Source organism: Amborella trichopoda, chromosome 6 (assembly GCF_054954075.1).
Source record: "Amborella trichopoda isolate Santa Cruz 75 chromosome 6, AtrichopodaSantaCruz75HAP2 v2.0, whole genome shotgun sequence".
Classification (NCBI taxonomy): Eukaryota; Viridiplantae; Streptophyta; class Magnoliopsida; order Amborellales; family Amborellaceae; genus Amborella; species Amborella trichopoda.
In genome coordinates this window covers 53,033,728-53,052,465 of record NC_142341.1, presented here as the reverse complement: position 1 = coordinate 53,052,465, position 18,738 = coordinate 53,033,728, and the positions used below count along the sequence as shown (strand labels likewise).

Below are 18,738 nucleotides of genomic sequence, written 5' to 3'. Positions count from 1 at the left end.
TTTTTGAAACATTGGAAAAAAACTCCTAACTTTCCAAAACCTCGACCACACCCTTTTGGACCATTTTCATGTTTTTTCGGACTAAACTACCCTTTACAGTAGTTTTTGTACCATAATAAAAATTACGAGATTAAAAATGCCGTAATAAACTGATAATAGTACTATTAATACCGTTATGTTTTAACTATGCATTACAATACTATTAGTAGGGTAATACTTATAAAATTCTTTACCGTACTACTTGTACCATAAAACTTATTTTTAAAGTGAAAAACAATTACGATACTTATAGTACCGTAATCTCTTAAATAATGAACTATCTATGCAACTTACCCCCAGCACAATTTTTTCTCACACTTCTTTCCCTTAAACAACATTTCCTCGCAAAACCCCCCAAGGTAAAAAGTTCTTAATTTTTGGACGGAAATTCCCTTCCCATACAAACCAAATCAATTCGTGATCCCAAATAGAGAAGTGCCGGAGCGCAATATACTACTGCCGGAGTGGAATGTCAAGAAGCACCGCCAGAGCACTGTGCTACATTGCTGAAGCGAACTGCTGGAGTGTCTATTTCAGTGCCGGAGCACATTCTCAGATTGCCGGAGCGGATGGCCAGAGCGTGCAATATCACTGCCGGAGTGCAGTTCTTAGTATGTCGGAGCAATGCGGGTTAGACAAAGCATTGCTGAAGTGCACATTGTGACTGCCGGAGTGCATATTAAGACTGCTGAAGCGCAGTCCTCCATTGTCGGAGCCGAAGGCCGTGTTAAAAGAAACAGGCGAGAAGGCCGTGTGAAAAGAAATGAGGGTATTTTAGTCTTATTTTATATTACTATTGGGTTGGAGGGTTTTTACGAGGAAGGGTTATTTGGGGGAAAAAAGTGTAAAAAAAAATTGAGGTGGGGTAAGTTGCGTAGATAGTATATTTTAGGGTGTATTTTGTAATTTTTTCTAATTATTTTCACTTTAAACCACAAATAAGTATTACAGTACGAGTTGTACTATAAATAATTTTACAAGTATTACAATACTAATAGTACCATAATACATAATTACAATACTAATAGTACCATAATACATAATTAGAACATAAAGGTACTAATAGTATCGTTATCAGTTTATTGCGGTATTTTCAATACCGTAATTCTTATTACGGTACAAAGACTACTGTAAAAGGTAGTTTCGTTCGAAAAAACACGAAAAATGGTCCAAAAGGGTGTGGTCGAGGTGTTGAAAAGTTAGAGGTTGTTTTTCAATTTTTCAAAAATTTAAGTATATTAACAATAATTTCCCTATATTTTAGCCACTAATATTTAGTACACTTGCAACACATGCATATCCCTTGGTTTTTTTCTTTTTTTTCAATATATATTTTTATTATTTATATATATTATATATGCAAATATATAATTTTTTTATATTAAATTAAAAAGAAACCGAACCGAAGAATCCTAAGCGAATTTGCTTGGTAAATCACATAATGAATTGTTTAATAATGAAGTCCCGCTCAAACAAAGAAAAAAGAGATTTCACTCTGTATTTTCATTTTCTTTAGAGAGAGAAATTATTAGGTACATTATCTCTCTTCACTCCCATGTATCTGCAGAGATAGTGTTTTACACTCTCAGAGATCATCTCTCTGAAGAGAGAGAGGGAGGGAGGGAGTCTCTTTTATGTTACCTGCACTCACGTGTATCGCTATTTCCATTTGTTAGTCATCTCCATTAATGGATTCAGACGAAGAAGAGAGAATCCCTTTCAGAAAAAGGAAGGAATGGTCTGATATCAAACCAGTGCCCCAAGACGATGGCCCCGGTCCTGTGGTTCCTATCGCTTACGAAGAAGATTTCATAGAAGCCATGGATTACTTTCGAGCCATCTTCCTTGCTGATGAGCGAAGCCCTCGGTCGCTTGCCCTAACTTCTGAGGTCATCACCATGAATCCGGGCAATTACACTGTACGTATGCTAATTTATTTGGTTTTTATTGATAGAATTAGGTTACCTTGATGTAGTTTTCTAGTCGGTTCTTTGAATTATAGCACTTTTGAATCCAGTTGCATCAAGGTTCGTGGTCGTGGATTAATGGAGTTTTATTGGTAGGTTTACTTAAATTTTCTTAAAAGATTACGTGAATTTGATGTAGGGTTATGTTTGGTTTTTTATGAAACTGTAACGTTGTTACTTCTAGTTACTTCCAGATTTATGAATATCGCCATGATCCAGGCATTTGCACTGTAAATATACATAATTGAGTTGATTTTATGGAAAATATTCAGTTAACTTGAGGCAGTTTTATTGTTGTTTCTTTGAATTATGGCACTATTGAATCCAGCTGTATTAAGGGTTTTGGTTGTGGGTTAATGGAGTTTTATCGGTAGGTCAAATTAATTTTTCTTAAAATTTCAGTGGATTTGATGTAGGTTTATGATAGGTTTGTGATGAAATTATAACATTATTGCTTCTGGTTGCATCCAGATTTAGGGTTATAGATCAGAGGGGTTTAATGGTGGGTTTTGATTTGTGTTAAATTGTCAGAAGTCCTTAGCATCTATCTTTTATGCCCAATTCTTTATATTATCGTTGGATTTTATATGATTATTGATCTAGTAGGACTGTGAGCACTACCAATCGAGAGGAGTTTCAACTTACTTTAGCAAATTGGTCACCACTGCCGTAGATTGGGATGCCTCCGTTGTGTTTATTTTTTCTTGGGCCAACTTTCTATGGATCCCCATGTACATGTAATTTATACGTGTATGGGGACAAGATCCCCATGTACATGTAATTTATAGGTATATGGGGACAGGTGATAACAGCTGTTCCATCTTTGATTGGATGGTTGGCCTTGAGCCAACAAGTCACACATCAATTGTGGCCCGACAAGAACAATTCCAACTAGCGATTTGATCAAACAGCTGTTGATCCCCAGACGCACAGAAATTTTTGTGTGTATGGGTACTTAAGTTTGCCCATTGTCAGACCATAGTCATAAGGGTGAGGTTTGTATAAGGTGTAAACCTTTTACTATTGAAGTAAGGTGCACCTCAAAGCTATGCTAAAAATGCAGTTTCAGTGCCGTAGAGCTTTGCGATGATATGAAAATCTATTGTTGCCCCCAATTATGAAATTTAAAGGTCTGACGATCAAGCAGATTTATAAATACTTGAAAATGGACGGTCAGATAATATGTTATAAGATGAACTATTTTTAGGACTAGAAATCATATTTTTTCATGTCTATGAACCTTGAGGTCGAGATGATCGATTGGAGAGTTTTCCATTGTGGGAACAACCTTCTCTAGAGGGTTTTTTAGGTACAATATAAGGTTGACACGCTACATAAACTTTTTCCTAGTCATAATCAAGCATTGCCCACGTGAAACAGGGGCATGGCCCATGGAATGTTGGTCCAATGGCGAACTTTTTTGGTTTTCTACTAATTAGCCTCCAAGTCCTTGAATCTCACAGTTGTTGGAAGGATTCTTCCCGCTGAAAATTGGGAGATGCTTAGGGATTTCCAAGCCCCAAATCCTTTATAGTTTCTTCCCCAAACATCTCATATGAGGACCCCATATATGGCCAAGGATTAAATAAGAGATCAATGTCAAAACCATCGCCTATGAGCTATTGGCTATTTCCTTTCATTAATGAGAAATGGTTAGGGATCAAACATCTTGTACGAAGACCCCTAACTTGGCCAAGTATCAAATAAAAAATCAATACTAGAACCATCTAATATTCAAAATGTTTAGCAAAGAAATAATAGGAAAGTAATTATCTGGCAGTTCCAGTTCATATGTTTTATATGGTAAGTACCTTATGCATATTATGGCCCATTAAGTATATATTGGACTGAATTCATAAAGTATGTTGCCTCTTCTTTGAGGTCCATCATTGTCCTCTTTTGGACCACTATTGTAGCAATCCATATTGAAGTTGGCAAAATTTGTAAAATAATGAGACTGAGGAAGCCTGCCGACTAATTTCTAGTCTTCAATATGTCTTCACTGTCCAGAATAGTGTAATATTCAATCATGGGGAGTCCTAGTAGAAAGGGTAACTTCTCTGTCAAATCTTTATATACTCACCCTTTCAAAAAGCCAAGTAGGGAATTTACATCTCGATTAGGCACCATACTCCCTTTCGATAATCTTTTTAGTTAGAATCTCATGTTCCTCTTCAGGAGTTAATTCTATAGGGAGCTCCTTCTCAATGCCTGTGAAGAATTGTGGGGTTAACACCTAATGGCCTTATGACCTGTTTTGATGGTGCAGCAATTCCAAAATACTATAAAAGGAAAATCCGGCATTCTGGGAAGGTCCAGGATCAGGTGACGCACTGTGCGTTGTCCAACAGAGAGTGACGGACGATACGAGGTGCATTGTCTAGCTTTTTATGGCATGTCTGGCCTTAGACAATGCAGTCTGCATCGTCTTCGGCAACCAGTCAGATGACGTGCAGTGCATTGTCTTTAGAACCAGGGCCCCGGAACTGTGCTTTTCCCTGTCTCCACCGCCTGGTGGCTGTTCGAGAGGGTTTGGTTCTCAGCCTGGAGGCTCAAGGCACCACGCAGGACTCAAGCCTTTGTTTGGCGTGCCACATTAGATAAAGCAATCTCGACTTATTACCTGCAATGTAACGGATCTTGTAATTCCGAATTAATGTAACATGTGAAAAAAGAATGTTGTTAATCATCCACTCATTTACTGTGATGTGGTCAATAATATACTATGGCATCTCTGTCTTTTTTCTTTTTTTGTCTATAATATCCCTGGTTTTGTAGGGACACTTCCTGTTGTTTTGATGTGAACAAGCTGTGTTACGTTCAGATTACAAGAATAAAGGAAGTTCTCATGGAAGGAATACTAAATGAGCAGAAAACCCACCCTTCATGATCACATTACCCTTTTGATCACGTCAGTCTTTAGAGAATATAAATATAAAAGCTATTACATCGGTAACTATGGAGACATTTGGTATTCCTACCTAGACTTATTCATGTTTTCATGGGTGTGCCGCCCTCAATGCTATCTCTAATCCAACAATTGTTGTCACATCAACTCCCTCCAAGGGCTTCATTCTTTGGAGAATAGGACCAATAGGTACGGTCACCTTACTCCAGTCGCTATGGACAATGAAATCGAAGAACATTCCAAGTCTTATTATGGGGACATTGCGCATTGAAGATTGAGTAAAATTGGTGGTATAGGTGGGTCCTAACCAAAAAAGAAATTACGGGATTTCCCAGGATCTGATTTGGATAGCTAATGACAGTTATCGTGTGGAGTGCTTCTCTTAAATGGTCTCGACAATCTAACTGGCAACCACCAGCTGAAGAAGTTATCAAATTAAACTTCACCAGTAGCTCTGTGGAAATCTTGGCTCTGCTAGAGCTAGTGGAGTCCACTTCTAGAGAGAAATATATCCACATTTGTCCGGCCAGCAAATGCAATTAAAATGAAGTGGGTGGCTCAAGTCCTTGTCTTAGGCAATTGCAATATCTGTAGACTGTAGAATGGAACTAAGGTGGGGTCTTGGAAGGCTTAGAATATCCTAGGGCGGGGATTCTGACCATACAATAAATATAATAAATTTTTTGAAAAGTTGAATTTATATTTCTTAAAAATCCAATTATTTTATAATATTTCATTTCCTGTATCTTAATTCATGTAATAGAATACCACCACAAAATTAAAAAACTTAAACATGTTGAGGCATAACAAGAAAAGTGATGCACCAAACTTTTGACTAGTCAAGAAAGCTCTCATGGGCTTTTTGACTAGTCAAGAAAGCTCTCAGTGGGCAAAGCTTGATTTTTTTTGAATATGTTATCTGTTCTATTTATAAGAAAATAGGTTACAAGAGAGTGTAGAGACACACCCACAAGCCGGGGCTCTAGCCAAAAAAATAGGCTTACCAAGGAATGGTAACCCTATAAAAAAAATGGCGTTACATCATATAAGTTAACCCAAGTAAATATAGACAAAAATACAGGGAAATAAGCTGTGAAATCTCAAAAGGTCATGCTGTGCTGTTGAGGGCTCTGTCCTTAGCTAGGATGTCTGCTAGGGCGTTGCATTCCCATCAAGTATGCCTCCAAAAGACGACCATATCCCTACAAAGGTGAGTAATTTCATTAAATAACGGGGCAAGGTACTAGGGACAAGGTGAGGAGCTAGATGCCCAGGAAATAATATTTTTGGTGTCTCCTTCGACAATTAGGGGTTGATCTCAAGAGGAACTCGAAGAGCTTAAGGCCGGAGAGAAGGGCCATGGACTCAGCGAGCTGGGAGTCGGCGTAGCCAATATGGTTGGAGAAAGAAACCAAAGAACCAAAGTGCATCCTTCATGGTCCCTAAAGGTGCCACCTACACCGGCTGTGCCAGGGTTGCCGAGAGAGCACCCATCAAAATTAGGCTTTGTTTGGCCCCAGGGGATGGGGGGGGGGGTCCAATGGTTAGCTTGGGAAATGCGCGGCGAGCGGGAGCTAAGCAAGGATTGCCAATTTAGAAGGAAAGAAGAGGAGGGGATGCTCTTGAATCTCTTGTGGTTGGTGGCCCAAAAAATGACCAATGAGGTTATCTTGTTAAAGAGAACTGGCGTGGTTAGTTTGTCTCCTTGGAAGATTCTCGAGTTTCTTTCGGTCCATAAGACCAAACCGGGGCTGCTACTGAGGCCTTCCACAACATCCTTTCAGCTTTAGGCCAAGGGGTGACGAGGGTCATTCTGAAAAGAGCCGGAATTGATGGGGGGGTGACCCATTGCCAACCAAACAGTTGAAGAAGAATGTTCCAAAGGTCCTGGGCAAGCTGGCAATGAAGAAAGAGGTTGGGGTTACTTTCTTCCTCCACTAGGCACATGACGCACCTGTTGGGGATAGGGAGGCCTCTGCGTTGAAAATGGTCTACAGTTAGGGCCTTTTCAGAGAGGGGAATTCACACTAGAGCTTGGATTTTAGGGGGGGCAATGGATGACCAGGCCTGAGCGATAATAGAAGTTGGAGCTAACAGGAAGGTAGGTGGCAAAAGAAGTTTCTTATGGAAGGTAGAAATGGTGAAGCAACCCGAGGGGAAGGGGGTCCAAATAATTTGATCCAACCTGGTCGGGGCCAGGAAGGTTGAATGGAGCAGGTTGGAAGGTTAATGAAATCTGCAATTTTGAGATCCAAAAGAGATTGCCTGAAAGAGGGATTCCAGACTCTGCTTAGGTCAAGGAGGGGCATTTTGTCGGCAACCGAAGATGATTTGTTTAGGGACAGGGAGAAAAGGGTAGAGAAGCGGTCCATCAGGGAGTATGGCCTATCCACAGGTCGGACCAAAAGCAAACACGATGTCCCTCCCTGGGGTGGAACCTAATCAATCTATGGAAGGGATTGAAGCAACGGATGGCCTTCCTTCGGCTGCTAGATGGCCTTTCTTCGGGTCTGCTAGATGTCTGCTAGATGGCCTTCCTTCGGGTAGCCATTCATTGGATTGAAGGCGGTATTTGCAGCGGATGACTTGAATTCAAAGCAAATTATCTTGTGTTGCAAGGCGCCACCACATTTTCCAAGCTAAGCCGAATTCTGTTTTCACAAGAGCCTTATACCAAGCCCCCCTAACTGTTTCAGTTGCCATACTCTCTCCCACTAGATGAGGTGGTCATGAAGGATTTCCATGCCCCAGAGGGTCTTCCTTCGGGTAGCCATTCGTTGGATTGAATGCGGTATTTGCAGCGGATGACTGGAATCCAAAGCAAATTATTTGCGAGGTGCCACCACCATTTTCCAGGCAAAGCCGAATTCTGGTTTTGCAAGAGCTGTATACCAAGGCCCCCTAACTGGTTTGGTTGGCATACTTTCTCCCATGAAATGGGGGCAAAGCTTGATTATGACAATGGTATTCTGAATAGAACTTTATATCAGCTACAATTTGGGTACATATTATGCTTTGATATGATTGCATGTCTAATTCTCAATGCACAATGTTATACAGCATTTATAATTCATAACTTTTGTAACTCTTGATTTGATATAACTGTATGTGTTATTTATTAATAAATGTATGGGAGAAATTTACAGTGCACATTCCCAACACTAGTTGTATTTAAGTAACAATTGGTTCTCTCTCTATCTCTATCACAAACATATTTAAGTACATATTTGTATTTTGTACCTTAAAGTTCTAGAACAGGTTATGAGTTGATTTATGTCCTTTTTTGGTGATTCATCAGTTTTATTCAATGTCTTTTTACTCGCTTTGGCTACAAAACTCAGCTACCAACTTTGGGAAGTTACTTGGGTGTCTCCGATTTGACTCGCTCGATTCCGCACCAAGCTCAAAAATGGCCAAAAAAAGTTATAAAAAATAAGGGAAAAATCATTAAAAATACGTTAAAATATGAAAAAAAAAAGAGAGAAAATTATAAACAATAAAAATGTAAAAGATGAGAGAGTTTTTATAAATCTAAAAGCTGAGAGAAAGTTTTCATAAATCAAAAAAAGAAAAAGAAAACTGTTTAAAGATAATTTTCTTATAAAATGAGAAAATATAGAGAAAATAGGAAATATTGAAAACATATATGACCTTGATTTAATTAAATATGAAATCAATTTTAAATTAACTGTAATTATATTAATATAACATTAGTATAATTATGTATTCCTGGTTTTTTTTTGTATTAATATAATTTGCATAATTTTTGTTTTAAGTATGTATTAATATAATTTGTATATCAAGTTACTCCGGTGTGTTTGAGTCGACTTGCTCAAGTTGGGAAACAATGGTTTTCTCTTTTTTTCATGATTGCATATTTGCATGGAATGTACTCCATTATTTGACATCTTATGACATGGATTAATTGAGATGTATTTTTTGATGCTATAGGTGTGGTATTTCAGGCGTCTTATACTTGAGACACTTAGTGCTGATTTACATAAGGAAATGAGTTTCATCGAACGAATTGCTGAAAGTAACTCAAAGAACTACCAAATTTGGTAAGGTCATCCCTTTTTGTTGACTTTCGAGATTCTTGGAAATTCTTTTGGCCCAAGTTTTAAAAATTGCGGTGTACTTGTTAGAATCTATATTTTGTAAACCAAACATATGCTTGAACTAGTAGGTGATGGGCTTGTCTGGTTAAATCTATTCCTCTAGGTGAATCAAGATGAACTAGTTACTTTAGAAAAGGGGAAAAAATTATTTGCAGGGTCAAACCCCTTACAAAATCATTAAGGGGGTAAAAAAAATCTCCAATCAACATTAGAGGTTTTATTTATTAATTTTCGTTTTACTCTAGTACTTTATCAAGAATTATGTACCATAACGCCAAATTGCTCCTGGTTGGGGTTGGGAATAGGGCTGAGCATTTACTCAGTTTGTATCCGAAACCCATATTTCGAACCCATTCAAATCTGGGTATGGATCCAAGATTTGAATCCAATGGGTTGGATTTGGATTCGAATCGGATCTGGCTATAGGTAGTTCTGATCCGGATCCGACTCAATTATTAAAATATATAATATTATTGTATATATAAATATATATTATGAAAAATTGTTTCATGCGAGCTGGATCGCATTTCTACATAATGCGGTCCAGAAAGTGTAAAGCATCCATCTTAAAGATGGATGCAAGTAGGTGTTCCATCTGAAAACAATGGGAACTAGCTGTCCAAATGTTTTCTTACTAGAATTGATATTTCTATTTTTAAAATTTATTTATTTTTCATATTCATGATCTCCATGTTAGAGATTACATGTCCTTAAAAATTAAGTCTTAAAATTCACCTCAAAAATAGATTTATTAAGAGGCCTGCATTTCTACATATGCCGGCTTGGCCGCATAGAAATTGGGTCCATATGTTATGTAGTATTTTTTGTTTTATATTATTTTACATAAATATAAAATAATATATAAAATAATTTTTTGGATCTGATCGAGTCCGGATCCATATCCAAATCCCATGTATACTTTTCGGATCTGGATCCGAATATTTTGGGTTCGATCGGGTCTGGATCCCATGTATACTTTTCAAATACATATCCAGGTCTTGGTGGATTTGGATCCGATCAAACCCATTCTCAACCCTAGTTGGGAATCCTGAACAAGCGGGGGTATTTCAGTGATTTGACCTGGCTAATAGGCCTAACCAAATGATGGGAGTAGCCCAACTTGTTAGAGGGGTCAAATTAATAAAATAGCACTGCTTCTTTTGCATTCCTAACCTTGATTTGGGGAATTTGGGCTTTTTTAATATACTTTTTGAGGAGATACCTAAGTGAAATGAAATTTAAAAAGTAAACCCTCTAATGTTAATTGAAATCTTTTGACACCTTTTATGATTTTTAATGGGTTGTGACCCTTAAATGATATTTTCCCTGAAAAAAGGGACTTAATATATTTTAAAAATATAAATATGAAAAATTCATTGACAACTTATAAAAGAACCCTTAATGGAGAAAGCGAGCGTATTTGTTAGGGCCCTTGAGTGAATGTAATGTAACTTAGATCATATTTGTTTGTCAAAGAGAAGTTACTTTTAGCAGCAGTGTTAAAATGAATCACCTTTGTCCCTATGGCTTAGCCAAAACGTTCAAAGGTAGGATTTGGTTTGTCTTTAATTTTAGGAATAGCAGTTTATAATGTAATTTTCTATCTGATAGTTTGGACAGGGAGAAGCTAGTTTGTGGAGATGTAAAACATCTTAATAAGCTTCACCTGTTTTTAAGAGTTAACTTTCTAAATAAAGCATATTGGGTGTCTTTCCTTTTCTAGTTTTAGTGGTTAAATCATTTGGTAAAGTCCAGTTTTACGAACAGTTCACAACATTTTAGGGTTCTTACAATGTGTAAACCTTTGGATCTGTAAATGTTTTAGGCTAAGGCATTCAAAACCAGAATTTTGTGTTTCCATGAATATTGGTTGTAATTCATTTCTGGAAACGGGAAAATAATCAAGAAACAATAAAGGAAAGTATTTTGTGAATTCGTGGCTCTTTACAGTCGCACCTCAAATCTCACAAGAAAATACAATTTTGGTGCTCAATAACTTGTAAATCGATCACCTCTACCTTGCTAATCATGAATATGAAAAGACAGAATTTAAAGCCTACGAATTGTCTATTTTTCAACACCTTTTCTGGACCATCCATTTTAAGTATTCACAAATCCACCAAAAACTGTACCGTTTTTAAAGCTTCAATTTCCACAGTCAGGTGCAAATGGTTTCCTGGCCATCTCAAGTTCTTGTAGAGCCGGATCTGATTTTTCCCGTGGCGTTTTGAGACACAGTTTTACCAAATTTCGTAAAGCTGCAGCCTTACCAAAGCCTTACTTGACAAAATGGTTTAAATTTTTTGAAAAAGGATAGTGCCATTGTGAAAAAGAAGAGCTTGAAAAACCCACATTCCAAATTACGGTGCCATACTTCATTATCGGTTGAATTTGGCTTGAATTATCCAGATTTCTATAACAAGAGCAGTGTATCTCAACTGAATTTTACCTGCAGGCATCATCGGCGGTGGGCTGCGGAGAAATTGGGAGCTGAAGTTACAGAGATGGAACTTGAGTTCACCGAGAAGATACTTGGTCTTGATGCTAAAAATTATCATGCCTGGTCTCACAGGCAGGTATGTTCTGCCTGTTTCATTGCCATCTCTTTTCATGTTTCCTCTAGCAATTACCAAGCCACAATATACATGGACGTTAGCTGCTTGGTTCTCAAGAATATACCACTTCTCCACTACTTTTATGTATCCCTCAACTATAAAGAAAACTTAGTCATAGTTGCAGCTTGCATAAGATCTTGTTCAGCTGTCTGAGCTGTTTTTAGCTTCTCAAACGTCAGAATTTGGCTAGATGTGGTTTCTCCAATCATTTGCATGCACATCAAATAGTCTACCTATGCAAGTCCTACGAACATATTTTACAGGGTTTTGTTGTATATGTTATTTCATATCGGATAAATTGGAATTGATGAAATTTATCGCAATGGTATTTCCATTATGACAGCATTTTTTGCTACTTGATACAGTGGGTTCTTCAGGCATTAGGTGGGTGGGAAGATGAGCTTCAATACTGTCAGCAACTGCTTGAAGATGATATTTTTAACAACTCAGCATGGAACCAGGCAAGTATTGGGAATTTCAAGGGTTGCCACCAAATTCATGGTCCTTGCATTTGCTTGTGTTTAATCAAAATCTGTGGTTCTTGTAGCATGCTTTAGTAGCTAACATACTCTTAATAGACTATACATTCATTGTTTTGTTCCTCGTTTTTTGGTCTTTATTGGTCCCTCCTCATAGGTTCAGGATTCATAATAAGATGTGGCAAAGTTTTATACTGGTTGCTTACCTAACGTAACCTACTTCCTTTACCGAGGCTAGGGGTGGGTTAAGAGAAAGTTTCAAGTCCTCGCCCTTATGGAGAGAGGACCTTTTTAAGAGGGAACTTAAATGGTCACGTAGGAAAAGCTAGTAGTGGATATGAAGGGGTATATGTAGGATGTGGTTTTGGGGAAAAAAATGAGATGGGTGATGATATCTTAGATTTTGCTATGGCCTATGACCTAGCAATAGCAAACACCTATTTTAAAAAGCAAGATGAACATTTAATAACTTATAAAAGTGGATCATATAAAAGCCATATAGACTTTTTTCTAGTCAAGAAGGTAGATTTATCATCATGTAAAGACTGCAATATAGGCTCGTGGTTATGGATGTTTGCCTAAAGAGATGGAAGAGAGAGTGAAAATAATAGGTGTCCAAGAACTAGGCAGTGGAATTTTAAAAATGAGAACATATACTTATTTAGGGATAAACTTGTAAAAGAAAAAAAATGAAATTCTGAGCATGAAGTTAATGTTGTGTGGAATTAAATGGATTGTATTAAGAAAGTGGCAAAAGAAGTCTTAGGACAAACTAGAGGGAGAATAAAGTTTGATAAAGAAACCTAGTGGTGGAGTGAGGAGGTTCAAAAGGCTATTAGCAAAAAATGATCATGTTGTAAAGCTTGACAATATAACATAAATGATCAAAATTTAGAAGAAAACAAAACTGCTACGAAAAACACTCTAAGAATATAGTAGGGCTAAAGCTTGACAATATAATAGAAATGATCCAAATTTAGAAGAAAACAAAAATGCGAAGAAAAACAATCTAAGAATATGATAACTAATACAATAAACTAGGGATAAGAGAAGGTGACAAAGATGTCTACAAACTAGCAAAAATGAGAGAGAAGTGAAAGGATGGACCTTCCACCCGTCAAAGAAAGCTATAGTTGATAACCTCAAAATCTAGTGGCACCCAATACATCCTAAAATTGTGAGTTTGGTCTCATGGTCTTCACCCCCAGCAGGTCTCTATAAACTAAACATTGATGCCCTTGGCAAACTTGGAGCAGTTGGTTGTGGAGGAATTATCAAAAACAATATGGGAGGGTTTTGTGCCGTTTTTGCTGCTCCTTTAGGGCATAAATCCAACAATGTTGCTGAATTTTCAGCCCTTGAAAGGGGCATTCAGCTAGCTATTGAGTTGCATTGGTTTTCACCGCTCATTGAGACTGATTCACAGATTTTAGTGCATTCTCTTCACGGCCTCCATAAGCCCCCTGGAATCTTCTTATTATGATTACAAACTGCCTTTACCACCTAGATGACCAACCCCTGGAGTATTAAGGATGTCTATTGAGAGGCCAACTTGGTGGCCGATCACTTGACCAAGAGTGTTACAAGTCTCTTTGAGGCCATGGTTTGGCGTGCACGACCACCTGATTTTATTCCTTCTCTAATTATTCTGATATGGCCAGGACTTCTCATGAAAGAACTATACCATGAACTCTTTATCCTTTTGTTCCATTCTTACTTATTAATGAAAATTGGGTAGGGGCCCAAATCCCCACTGACTTACCCAAAAGAAAAAATGAGAGAGAGGAAGTGTAGGTATTTAGATCATATTAAATAATTAAGAGTGAGGATCAGAGAATCCTGGTGAAAGATGAGGAGGTCAAAGAAAGGTGGAGAATTTATTTTCAAAAATTGTTAAATAACAAGCATTATGGGAACACAATATTTGGAGGAACATTTGACGTAAATGAAGGCGAAGATCATAGTTATCTTTGCATGATTAAGATATTTGAAGCGAAAGAAGCTTTGAGAAAGATGAAGATAGGAAAGGCTTTAGGACCAGACGGTATTTCGATAGAAGTTTGGAAGCGCATGGGGGAGATTGGCATATGCTAGCTTACCAAGCAGTTCAAGAATGTGTTGAGAACAAAGACAATGCTAGATTGACAGGAAAAAAGCACTACGGTACCTATTTACAAGAACAATGAAGATATACAAAACTATACGAACTATTGAGGGATTAAACTTCTGAGCCACACTATGAAGTTGTGGGAGAGAGTGGTTGAGCAACGATTAAGGCGTAAAATGAGTGTATTAAAAACTCAGTTCAATTATATACTAGGAGGTCAATTATCAAAGCCATTTTTCTACTTAAGCAATTGATTGAGAAATTTAGGGTGAAGGGAAAAGATCTCCACATGGTTTTTATTAATTTAGAGAAAGCAGACGATAGGGTACTTAGGGATTGATATGGTGGGTGTTGAAAATAAAGGAGTCACTAGAGGCTATATTAACATAGTGAGAGATATGTACGACGAAGTGCTAACTAGTATGTGGACAACTAGTGGAAAGACAAGTGAGTTCTTAGTGACAATGGGCATACATCACAGGTCAGCGTTGAGCCCATATCGCTTTGTTTTGACTATGGATGAGTTAACCAGACACCTACAAGATGAGGTACCACGGTGTATGTTATTCACGAATGACATAGTTTTGATTGATGAGATTAGAGGCGTCATTGACGCAGAGTTGATTGATGAGATTAGAGGCGTCATTGACGCAGAGTTAGAACGTTGGAGGGATGTTCTAGAATATAAAGGTTTCAAAATTTGCCAAACTAAGACAAAATATATGGAATGCAAGTTTTGTAATAGTAGGAGTAGAAATGAGCAAGTAGTTAATATTCATGGTCAATAAATATCTAAAAGAAAATTGTTTTCGATTTCTAGGGTCAATAATCCAAGAGAATGGAGAGATTGAGGAAGATGTCGCACATAAAAGTAGAGCAGGTGGGTGAATTGGAGATGTGCGTCCGGAGTTTTTTTTATCACTGCATATATACTATTGGGACTAAAGCGGAAGTTCTATAGGACAACTGTAAGACCAGTCATGCTTTATGGGACGGCATGTTAGGTGGTTAAAAAACAATATATCCATGGGATGAACGTAGTTGAGATGGATGAATGGCAAGAAAAGATATGATAGAATTCGGAATGAATATATACGAGGGAACTTAGGTGTGGCTTCAATAGGTGATAAGATGAGGGAAAGTAGACTTAGGCTGTCCATGTGCAACGTAGACCTAATAGATCACCGGGTAGGAGGTGCGATTTGATTCAACATTCAAGTGAAGGGCTCTAGAGGGGCACAGGGAAGGCCTAAAGGACATGGATGGTAGTGAGAAAAAATATAGTGACCTATGGTCTTACTGAGGGTGTGACCCTTGATAGAGAAGAATGGAGGAACAAGATTCATGTAGTCGACCCCAAATAATTGGGATAAGACTTGGATGATGATGATGATCATTCTACCCTAACTGATGCCTTAGCTTCCTCTTATAGGAATTTTGTTTTCTTTCTTACATTATCATGAGAAGAGCCCATTGATTTCTCTTTGCATGTGTCCTTTTTTTATTCTCCGTCTTTTTGTCCCCAAGTGCCACTTTTTCTCCCATTAATCTCTTCTATCTTGATAAATAGTTACATCTATGCCATTAACATATCTTTTTGTCGTCTCATCATAAATGAGAAAGATGGAGCCATGATGTTTATTCCCAAAATGGGCTTTATGGGCAACATGATTGTGGCTTCCAAAATTTAAACCAGAGCTTCCAAAAGTGTAACTTGGCAAAGCATTGCTCCCTCATAGGAGATAACAAATAGCTTGCCGCAAACAAGTTCATTGTTAGTGCAGTGACATCTTTTGCTTACTCATCTTCAACCAGCCTATGATGGTGAAATTAATGCTGCCTGAATTATTTAGAAATCTAGGTATGAACCCATTTTTTTTATTTGCTTTGATATGTATCCACTTTAAAGCACAATCTTGATACGCATGAGATATAAAGTCGTTAGGGGTGGGAATGGTCCGGGCCGGGTCGGGTTGGGTCCTGTCGAACCTGTACCCAACCCAAATATTAAAATATCTATGTATTTAGTTATATTTAAATATATTTGATATATTGGGACCCGAAAAATATTACCGGACCCGACCCGCCGAGTCCAATTTTTGGATCCATACCCGGACCCGGATCGGGTCTACCCGGGGTGCCTGGGCGAGTCCGGGTCTATTGCCATCCCTAAAGTCATTAAATAAACTTACTGAAATATTACCAACTACACAATACTACGTCTACTATTAGTGCCTTTGATGTTATGGAAGTGTCAATTAAAACGAGAAAAAGAAGAAAGAATTGATGTTTGAAATAGGCATGAGTAGCCAAATGAAGTGTCAAAAAAAAGAAGAAAAAAAGAAAAACAAGAAGAAGAAGAAAACAACTAAAATTAGCTCTATACATGCAGAATAACTGAAAACCTTCCTAATGTTGTTGAGTCAAAACATTCATTAGTTCATTTAATTGGGAATGCTTGTGATCTAGCAGACATAGCCTATGTAAAGACTCTAAGTTGCATTATATGTTGGTCTCTCTTTGAAAGAAAAGAGCTAATTATAAACTATCTTCTGACCTTGGAAATGATTGTGAATCCTCTTGGCAGTTGCTTATTTATATGTGGAAAATATTGAGCTTAGGAAAGTGTGGAGATCACATTAGGTGGAGTGGGAGATGTTGGAACTCTTAGGTTATGTATGCCTTTCTATTATTAAATAGTTAAGGTGAAACCGAATTAAGTCAGTTACCTAAAAAACTAAATTAATTTAATCATTTTATTATTCGTGTTTGAGCGCAATATTAATTTTAAAAACTAAATTAATTTAATCAATGAATGAAGCTATAAAATCTTATGTTTCATATTTTTGTACTTCATTTTGCCCTGATTTGTCTATTTAATTTCACATGAATCGGCGGTAAAACTTTTTGGACTTATCTCAGTGGATTCCAGGAAAATAGACCTGCTTCATTAGAGCTTTACGTGGATGATATCCCAATAATAAATGTAACAATATGATATCCCAGAAAAATACAAAAGCGCCAGATCAAATTGGTTGTCCAAAGAAACTACTTTTTTTTTGGGTTCTTGGGATTCTTTTTCCTGGGTCAATGTGATATACCCTAGTACAATCTCTTAATTTTGTAAACCTCTTTGCTGGACCAGTAGTACTTTTCATGTCAATTTATTCTTAATTGTATTTTTGCCAATCACTTCTTCTGAACGTGATTAATGGATTCCGTCCTCCTTAAATCTTCAAATTTTGGCCTTGGCATTTGACAAGTGTCTATCATTCATTGGCTTTCAACAGCGCTATTTTGTGATAACAAGGTCTCCTCAATTGGGTGGTTTACAAGCCATGAGAGACTTTGAAGTCGACTATGCGATCGAGGCCATTAGAGTGAATCCTGAAAATGAGAGTCCATGGAGGTATCTGAGAGGCTTGTATAACAAAGGTGATACGCAGTCTCTTATAGAAGACTCAAGGGTCTCTCAGGCTTGTCTAGATGTTCTAAAGAACAATGGAACCTGTGCTTTTGCTTGGAGCCTTCTTTTGGATCTCCTTTGCAAAGGCTTGAAGCCATCAGGTGGGCTATCAGAAAGGGTATTCGAAGTTGCGGCCTGTTCAAGCTCAAATGTGAATTTAGCCGAGACTGTTTGCTCCATTCTACAGAGAGTGGACTCAATGAGATCAAGCTATTGGGAGTGGAGGAAGCATAATCTCCCTCCTCAAATTTGTTAATCAATTATTGAGACAATGATGCTGTGGGGATTGTTACTCTGTAGACTGTTGAATGCCGTTGATTTGATTAAGATACATGCTTTATTGCAGTAAGATGTGTTACTTAAAATCTCTTTTTCAAAATGTTTATTAAAGAGGTTCAATACGAGGGTTTTCCAGCTTAAAAACAACTTATTTTCACAAGATATAATTTTCAGTTTTGAAAAACGTGTGCTAACCTTTTCTTTGAAAAAAATAATGGAACATTAAATACTATTCTCTTGAGGATGGTTTGATAAATTTGCCATTCAATCTCCGCAAAACTCTCACACAACTTTTAGGCATTCTATCCTTTTATATAATTTAAACAAAAAAATCTAAAATAAAGCTCGGATAATGATAATGATACGATTTAAAATAACAAACACATTAGCGCATAGAGGAGGTGGGGGGCTCTAGATAGAGGTGGTCGGCGGTGGGTGTTATGACATGACATCTAAACCTCCTTTACGCATACATTTGGACAACTAACATTTTCTTGTTAATGAGAAAAACTTCATTAATCGTCCATTACTCACCCCATTTTACACATAAATGTAATACTTGGAATCAACACAGCTCCCCTATATTTCTTGATATGACATTATGTTGAGGCGTCAGGGTTACCTACTCTAGGGCAAATTATGTAGAAACGTCAGACCTTTACAGTCATAGAAATGGACGGTGGATATGAGAAGTCAGCATGGGTCATTCCATGGATACACCCTGTGCCCTGTACCGTTGGATGGTGTTAACAGTGGAAAT

General features: G+C 37.5%; 1 protein-coding gene across 2 annotated transcripts; it reads left to right on the top strand.

The window, feature by feature from the left end:
- Positions 1 to 1,680: 1,680 nt before the first annotated feature.
- Positions 1,681 to 18,044, top strand: FTA (farnesyltransferase A). 2 transcript variants are annotated; one of them, XM_020676376.2, is made up of 6 exons: positions 1,681 to 1,958; positions 2,057 to 2,098; positions 8,866 to 8,975; positions 11,488 to 11,608; positions 12,013 to 12,108; positions 17,524 to 18,044. In XM_020676376.2, the coding sequence occupies exons 1-6, from the start codon at positions 1,728 to 1,730 to the stop codon at positions 17,953 to 17,955; spliced, it is 1,032 nt and encodes a 343-aa protein (XP_020532035.1). In that variant the 5' UTR covers positions 1,681 to 1,727; the 3' UTR covers positions 17,956 to 18,044. The 2 variants fall into 2 exon arrangements, with proteins under 2 accessions (XP_020532035.1, XP_006858681.1); XM_006858619.4 differs by lacking the exon at positions 2,057 to 2,098.
- The last annotated feature ends 694 nt before the right edge of the window (positions 18,045 to 18,738 follow it).